The following is an 8,704-nucleotide window of genomic DNA, read 5'->3' on the forward strand; positions in this document are numbered from 1 at the left end:
TCCTCTCCTCTTCCTCCTCCGCCTTCAAATTTTTCTTTCCCTTATTTTCCAATTTTTTTGTAAGGAAATAAAAAAAAAAAAGAATTAACAAAAATAAAAAGCTTATTAATTTGTGGTGTTATTTTTCAGTTTCAAATCTTAAACGATTTGGGGAAAATAAGGGCAATTTAGTCACTTTATTCTTTACTTTTTGTGGGTTTTTATCATAAGGTCATTTTGATCATTAGATTCCCTAAAACTAAAGTATAACGTCTCAGACTAACGGACTAGACTAGATTGTTACAAAGTTTGAAAAGTAGAGGTACATTTGAAATTAATAAAGTTTTAGGAGTGTATTTGTAGGTTTAGGCAATTTGAGAAGGGCATTTGAGAAAAACCCTTATTTGTTTTGGTAAAACATGTCAATGTTATTCATGCCTATTTACATGCTTATAATTTTTTTTTGGGGTGTTACTCTCTCTGCTGCAGTGAAGACTGCGTCAGACACATGGGGTTGGACGCAATGACCACCCTGTCGCTGCGTCTTTGTTTTTAATTCATGGAAAAGAAAAACCCATCAGAATTTAGAACCGAAAAACGGACTCGAGATTCGTGTCCGTCCCTGACCTTGTTTTCCCCTCCCGCAAGTAAAATCCTTTTATAAACAGAGAGAAGATATCAGAAGGCGAAGCAAAACTCTTCGTTTAGAAGTTCGAAACGATAATGGCATCGTCTTCCGAGGAATCTATGAAGGGAAGACTGCAGGAATTGCAGAAGCAGCTTGGGAAGAAACAAATGTTCGAGGGGGCCGTCTCCTCCATTAAATCTTTGCTTATTGAGGCCTATCCATCCGCTTCACCCTCTCTACGGAAGTCGGTTAGACTCTTCTAGAACCTCTCTGTTTGATATTTAAAGATTAGGGTTTGTTTGTGTCTATCTGTTTAATTGTGATTTCTTGTTACCCAATATGCTGGTGAACTGTGTTAATGGACGATTGATGTCTAATGATGTGTGTTTGTTTGAAATTCTTCTCGGATTTAAGTTTGTTTGGCTGGAAAACATTTGGATTCAGAGGATATGTTCTCCTGATTTGTTTCTGGACTGCCCCAGTTTTCTTTGACGTTGTACCAACTTTGAAAATTTTGTTGTGAACAATTCAATTTCTTGTCTGATGTCTAGTTTGCCAAAATTTTGCAGAGAAGAATTACTGAAACTTGCCAAAAGTTTGCAGAGAAGAATAACTGAAACTTTCTCTGCTTTATTAATTGGGTTGGCTTTGCATAGTAACTACAGCCTTTGTATATAATCTAATATCAATGGCTGCCTCTCAAGGCCCTGCTTTCTTTTCTCTTGCAAATTTGACGATATGAATCTGCAGCAGCTGGTAAACATAGTAATCATAATGAATGCCCCTATCTCTGCGAATTTAGACGTGTATAAATTAGGATCCTTAAGATGCGATTAGGATGCCAGAACTAACCTGGCAAGTTAGTTTGATTAATATAATGGGTGCATAATCTCTAATATAGACCTGTTATGTGCTGTATTCAGTCTAGAAACACTACAATACTTGCTGTAGCTATCAGAGTTCTAGTCTGTTGTCCCGTCCCTGGTGTTCCTTCTTACCATGTCTGGAGTTGAAATATTCACCTGCTGCTTCCTGTGTACAAGTTACCTAGGATCAGTGCAAGATACAAGCTGGACTGGGACTCAAGGGCATCAACTACAAAAGCAGGAAAGTAGTAGTTGCTACTGAACATCGATTAATAAAGCAAAGAACAATTGAACCTTATAGGTTGGCGCAACCTCCTTCCCTGACATACTTTGAAAAATAGAAACTTGTCAACTTCTAATTCCTAAACTACTCCCTCTTTTAATAAAATAGAAACTTGTAGACGCTCTACCAATTCTATCTCACTGAAAACCTAAACTCTTAAGGATGGAGACGTTTTAGTTCTTTAAACTATGTTCTAATTTTATGGTTCATGACATTGCAACAAGTCAACAGTAACTCAGCCTTATCCCAACTAAATGGGATCGGCTACATACATACTTACCCTCCAACCAGCTCTGTTCAAGGTCATACTTGATACAAGGCCTAAGCTATGCACGTCTTTCCTATCCACTTCTCCTATGGTCATTTTAGGTTTGCCCCTGGCTCTTTTCACTTCTTCAATATAAATCAAATCATTCCTCCATACTGGAGCATCCAAAGGCCTCCATTGAACATGGTCATGCCACCTCAAATGACTCTTGCATAGCTCCTGAGTTACGCCCAACTCAGCTCTAATATGATCATTCCTTACTTTATCCTTCCTAGTTTTGCCACATCTCAACATCCTCATCTCAGCTACACTGAGTTTATCTACAATAAACTAAGCCTTATCCCATCTAAATGGGGTTGGCTATATGGATCCTTGCAAATCAAAGTAAGAGAAAAGAAGAAATGAAGACATAAGAGATGAGAAGTGCAAAAAAGAGAAATGAAAGTAAGAGGAAAGAGGCCCAACCCAGGAAGTCAGGGAAATTTCAGCTATATTGAGTCGGCAACATGGATCTTTGCCCTCCAATAGGCTCTATCCGAGGTCATACTTGGTACAAGACCCATACTACGCATGTCATTCCTCACAATCTCTCCTATGATTATTTTAGGCCTGCCCCTAGCTCTTTTAACTCCTTCAATCAGGATCAGATCACTTCTCTGTATTGGGGCATCCTCAGGCCTCCATTGAACATGGCCATACCACCTCAAACGACATTCTCCAAAATCAGCTCTAAAATGTTCACTCCTTACTTTATCCTATATAGTTTTACCGTACATCTATCGTAACATCCTCATCTCTGCTACACATAGCTTCTCTATATGACACTTCTTAACTGCCCAATAGTCCGCCCCATACATCATAGATAGTCGAACACCAGTCCTATAGTACTTTCCGCACCATAAGATGCTTCTTAACTACCCAACATTCCGCACCATACATCATAGCTGGTTGTATGACTGCTTTATAAAATTGTCCTTTAAATTTTAAAGGAATATGTCAATCACACAACACTTTGGATGTACCTCTCCGCTTCATCCATCCTATTTTAATTCTTTGTAAAACATCATCCTCTATAGCACATTCTTTATTTATGATTGATCTCAAATACCTAAAATAATCACTTTGCAGAATCTCCCTCTCATCAATTTTTGCCACCTCATTATCCGTCCTAGTGTGACTAAAGTTACATACCATATACTCCGTCTTCATTCTACTTATCTTAATACCTTTTGATTCCAAGGTTGATCTTCATAGCTCCAACTTGGCATTAATCCCTGCCTTTGTCTCATCCACCAAAACAATATCATCAGTAAAAAGCGTACACCAAGGAACCTCATCTTTTATGTCTCTGGTTAAATTATCCATGATAAGCGCAAACAAATAAAGGTTTAAAGCTGATCCTTGATGTAGCCTACTTGAAATTTGGAATTCACTACCTAGATCCCTCATAGTTCTTACAAAGGTTTAAAGTATCGGTATCAGGTATCGTATCGGTCGGGTGATTTTAAGAGACGTATCGTATCGTATCGTATCGCTTCGGAGATACGTATCGAACAATACAGATACGCATAGAAATGGTCAAAATACACATGGAAATATACTTTTGGAGCAAAACAATAATATAAATAAGCAATATATAACAAGTGGCATGCATAAACACTAAAATGATGAATAATGTATAACCAAACAAGTGCATTAAATTGAAATTGTTATAAAAGACGAGGTTTCTTATATGTTGTAATCATCTATAGCCATGAAGAGTATTGGATGATGCAAAGGATGATGTTTTTTAGTTTAAAAGTGTGAAAAACCAAGGTTAAATGCAAGATTTTAGACTCTTGGTTGAGAGTTTTCCTTCATTTTTTTGTTAGATTAGGGGTTGTATCAAGTCTGTGAATGAAAATGGCTTTTTATGGAATGTATCGATGGTATCGGTATGTAAAGAGCTGTATCGGCCGATACGTATCGATACATATTAAACCACCCACAGAAGCCTTTACTAGACGTATCGATGGTATTGATATGTATTGGTCATATCGTATCGGCCCATATCGGTCGATACATTTCGAGATAGTTCATTTAAAAAAAAATAAAAGAGACCTATCGGTATGTATCGTATCGATATTGATCGATACCGATATGTATCGGTCGATACTTAAAACCATGGTTCTTACACTAGTCACCACATCATTATACATATCTTTAATTATGTTCACACCATTATATATATATATTGAAATATATATTGAAATTTGATATTCACTACCTTGGTCGCCTTGTTGGATTCATCTTCCATCAAGCCCCCCCCTCCAATGCCTTGGGTTGGCTAGATGCCATGACAACTATATGCGAGTTTCAATAACTCTCTCCCATAATTTCATAATATAACTCATGTCTTATAGTTATTGCAACTTTGAATATAACCTTTATTTCTATAAATTGGAACCACAAGCTTCTCCTCTATTCATTTGCCATTTTCCTTGTGCTCATAATCTTATTAAACCGCTTAATTAGCAAAGATACGCCACAGATTCCTAAGCTCTTCCACACTTCTATTGGGACACCATCTAGACATGGAGCCTTGCCTACTCTCATAGTCTCATCCTCCTTATAGCTTCTTTTACTTCAAGCACCCTAATTTTTGTATATATCTACGGCATGTGATGTCTTGTTGGGTAATGCAGTCTTCCGGGATTTATTACTCTTATGACATTAATTTAGTATTTTGATAATATTACAAATAGAAAGTTAGAAACCCTCTTCAGTGTTCTCCAGATGAAAGAAAAAAAAAAGAAGGTTAATCTAGACCTTCCTATTGACTCCCACTTCCTGTAATAGAAACCCTGTGTCAGTGTGACGCTATCAGTAAATTAGCCATTCTTTCCCAAAACAACTCCAATTTACAAGATCTTGGTCTCATCAGAAAGCTAATTGAGTAAGGAATCAAGTGGCATGTAAGAGGTGTCAAATCGATAAGTTTTGACCTTTGAGAAGTTGCCAAGAAATAGATGTCAGAAATAACCCGCATATTGAATCCTTGAAACTTAGATGCGTCTGCATCATAAAACTAACAAGAAGATGGCAGCCTTGACATGAAAGATAAAAATTGGCATGGCTGTAGTAGGTTTTTCTGCCTTATGTTGGTGTTGGAATCCGTGTTCTTGTGCCGGACAAGGGTGCAGTGCTTATTCGTCTGACAGGTCCATGCAACATAGCTATGGTTATTATACTACTGTTTCATGTTCAGGAACTTGCTTTTAGCTTTGTGGTTAGATTTATTTCAGTTTCTTAGAGATTTTGGTTATTAAGTCACTTGATGAAAGTGAAGTTTTCTACTCTTTTTACTTACCTTGCAAGGCCTTAATCCTGATATTCCTAACTTGCCGGGTTTTCTTGATTTCATTCTCATTAGGTTTTTCGTTCCTTTATATAATGAACACAAGTTGCCATGAATCTGATATGATATATGGGCAAGGTACTAGCAGGGTGTCAGTTTGTAATGAGAATTCTACTGTTTGGTCATTATGATTAGGATTTACGGATTTGCGTGAGTACTCTAGTTCTAAGCAAAGTATAGAGTGCCTGTTTGTTAACATAGAGTCATGTTATGAGACCCAATTAAGTAACGCGTAACTGGATTACCTCAACATATTTTGTATTTCTTGGTTGTTGGTGGTTTTATTCTATTGTAATTTTGTTTTTTTCATGTTATTTTTGGAAAGGGGGTTACCTCAACACGAATCCTTTCCCTTCTTCTTTCTTTAGAAATAATTAAATGAGTAAATGAAGGAAGATAAATGAGTTCATGATGGTGCCCTCTTTTAGGAATCTTTCTAGGCTTCTGGGTATCCCTTCGTTAATGAGAAGGCTACACTGGTCTCTACATCCAAGGTTGTAATCATTGTATATCCAGATGAAGTATTCAAAGCCAATTGGCTTAACCCTGGATACACTCTTGTACACTAAGTTAATCCCTTGGACAACAAGGTTCTAGCCTGACGTTTTTACCTGAACACAGTTAATTCTGTCTGTCCCTCTCAGCAAGATGCCTTCAGAGGTCTTAAGGGAATTAAAAATTACTGGTTTCCTTCAAGCTTGCAGTTTAGTGTTCTTGTTTTATCATGAAAATTTTGAATTAAACATTGACCTTGTGTACAGATCTACTCTGTTGTTTGTCGGGTTGCAACCATTCTACAGTCAAGATACACTGGACCTGGATTCTGGCTTGCTGGTTTGCAGCTTTTTGAGGAGGCTGAGCACTTCATTACTGTGTCTTCTGAAAGAGAAAATTTGAAGTCTTATATTGCCAGAGCACGTGATCATTTGCATGAAATAAATGATCAGTCAGAAGTTCCTCAATCTGTGCAAAACAGTATTCGTAGAGGTATATCAGAGTACTTTCTTTTATCTATATGTTAATTTATTTTTTTTCTTGTTAGATTAAATAACGAGATTTACTTTTTCTTTTGTTAGATTCTAGGTATCTTTTTGAGGGGCATCTCACTGTGGATCCTGAGCCCCCGCAACCTGCATGGCTTAGAGCACAGACTGTCATTGCTGCAGCCGAGTCGTCAATGAGGCAGACAGAGAATGGTAATGCACCAGAAAGTGCAACTGAAGTTCTGCAGGACTTGATAAATCACATGCAAGAGAACTTGCAGGACTTTGAGAGTGTCATTGAAAGTGCATTGCAGGTATTCCACCTCTTCCCCCCCCCCCCCCTTTCTTTTCTTTCTTGCTAAGCAACAAATTTTATATGAGACAGGCGAAGGTCATTAAATGCCAAAAACTTTCTGCCCCTGAAAATAAGAAGTCTACACTACACTGAAAATTGTTAGGAATCCCCTTGCCCCTTTCCTAGTGCTGCTGTACTTCTAATCTGAATGGAAAGAAGAAATTCATTTAGCTTTATGTTCTCAAGGATCATGTGATGTAGTGATCTAATGCATTTGGATTTGTTTTCTTCATGCTTGATGCAAATGTGCTGTTTGTGTACTCAAATTGTGTGGAGTTTGTGGAGGTATTAGTTTGATTGTTCCCAAAACTCTGAAGCTTTTGATAAAATCAATGAGGTTGCTATTATCTGAAACTGTTGCTAAAAGCAAAAAATGTTTTTTGTTTTTTTGGGTGTTTCATTCGATCAGTGTTTCCACATCATGTACTTTTAGATTGAAAAGTGGATATGCATTAATATTGATCTATGTAGTGGAATCAACTCACATAAACCCTTCTTGACATCTAGGATATTGATACTGTTCGTCCAAGAGCCCCACCTGCGAGTAAAGAAGTGGTTGCAAAACTTCCTGTTATCACCATTAATGAGGAAATCCTTGCAAAGCTAGGAAATGAGACAAAGTGTGCTGTTTGCACTGAAGAACTGGTTTTAAATGATGAGATGCAGGAATTACCTTGCAAGCACATGTTCCACCCACCTTGTCTGAAGCCATGGCTGGTAATCTACTTTGACTTCACAAGAAAATTTTAAACATAAGAAAAATAAAAAATCTTCCATTTTAATAGTCTCTTAAATTTTTTCTGTCTTTTTTTTTGTTAAACAGTATTTGAAGATTCAGTGTCTCACATATTCTATTTATGGCAGGATGAACACAACTCCTGCCCTATCTGCCGACATGAGCTTCAAACTGATGATCATGCCTATGAGACGTGGAAAGAGCGGGAGAAGGAGGCTGAAGAAGAAAGGAAAGGGGCTGCAAATGCCATTCGTGGTGGTGAATATATGTATGTTTAATGAAAAAACTATTTTGTAATATTGTCAGTTTGTGTTGTTATGATGTTGGTGTTAATAAATTTCTTTTTTAGATTAAAGTCATTCCAATATGTCACCATGTTCGAGCATAGTTACCTCCTATTGGCTCTCTGGCCTTGCTTAGGTAACAACCACATTATACTAGTATTTAAACCCATATTCCTTCTTATACCAATGGTGTCATGGAAATAGTACTTGCTTCTGGTTTAGGGGTTTGGTAGACATCTAGTATGTGTAGATGCCCTGGATATGCTTTCTTCTGATTCCTGATATTCCATGGGAGCTCTGCACTACGATGTAGGCAGAAAATTTACCAACAGAAAAGCAAGCCTGAAATAAGAGGTGAGATCAGGGATGTTTGGTGGATGAATGGTAAATCTAGAAGAGACAAAACAAGAAATGAACTTGTGAGAGATGATTTAGTAGTAGCCCAGTCCAGTGATAAGTTGAAGGAGATATTTTGAGGTCGTTAGGGCATATATAATGTAGGCCATTGAATGAACCATGATATTTTGCAGATTAGAGTGCTAATAGAACAAGGGGTAGACTGAAGATTATCTGGGAAGAAATAATGACAAAAGATAAAGAGGCCTTAGGTTCCCAATGTTTACCAATAAATATGGATTTAAACATAAATTAATAGCAAAACAGGATTCACATAGCCGATGCCATTTAGTTGGGAAAAGCAGGGATGAAATTTCCGGAGTTTTTACCTAACTTGGCAAACTCTATGAACATGTATATGCTTAAACAACTTCATTTTCTGTGCAAAAATAGAGGTGGGTTCTAAACTCTTTAATTCAACCCTGGAGATGGTAATGTAGTAGACAATGGATAATAGCTAGCTAGCTCAAATAAAAATAGTTCCAATGGTCAATCTGAATCTTTCTGGTTTCTGTAACAGCCTCCTTTC

At 37.3% G+C, this 8,704-nt stretch overlaps 1 protein-coding gene across 1 annotated transcript; it reads left to right on the forward strand.

Moving 5' to 3' along the window:
- Positions 1–551: 551 nt before the first annotated feature.
- Positions 552–7,958, forward strand: LOC122667234 (E3 ubiquitin-protein ligase AIP2). The gene is made up of 5 exons (XM_043863481.1): positions 552–855; positions 6,183–6,408; positions 6,498–6,718; positions 7,267–7,476; positions 7,624–7,958. Exons 1-5 carry the CDS (start codon positions 703–705, stop codon positions 7,771–7,773), a joined length of 960 nt encoding a protein of 319 aa, XP_043719416.1. The 5' UTR covers positions 552–702; the 3' UTR covers positions 7,774–7,958.
- Positions 7,959–8,704: the final 746 nt, after the last annotated feature.

The sequence above is a fragment of the Telopea speciosissima genome, chromosome 7, assembly GCF_018873765.1.
Source record: "Telopea speciosissima isolate NSW1024214 ecotype Mountain lineage chromosome 7, Tspe_v1, whole genome shotgun sequence".
Taxonomy (NCBI): domain Eukaryota; kingdom Viridiplantae; phylum Streptophyta; class Magnoliopsida; order Proteales; family Proteaceae; genus Telopea; species Telopea speciosissima.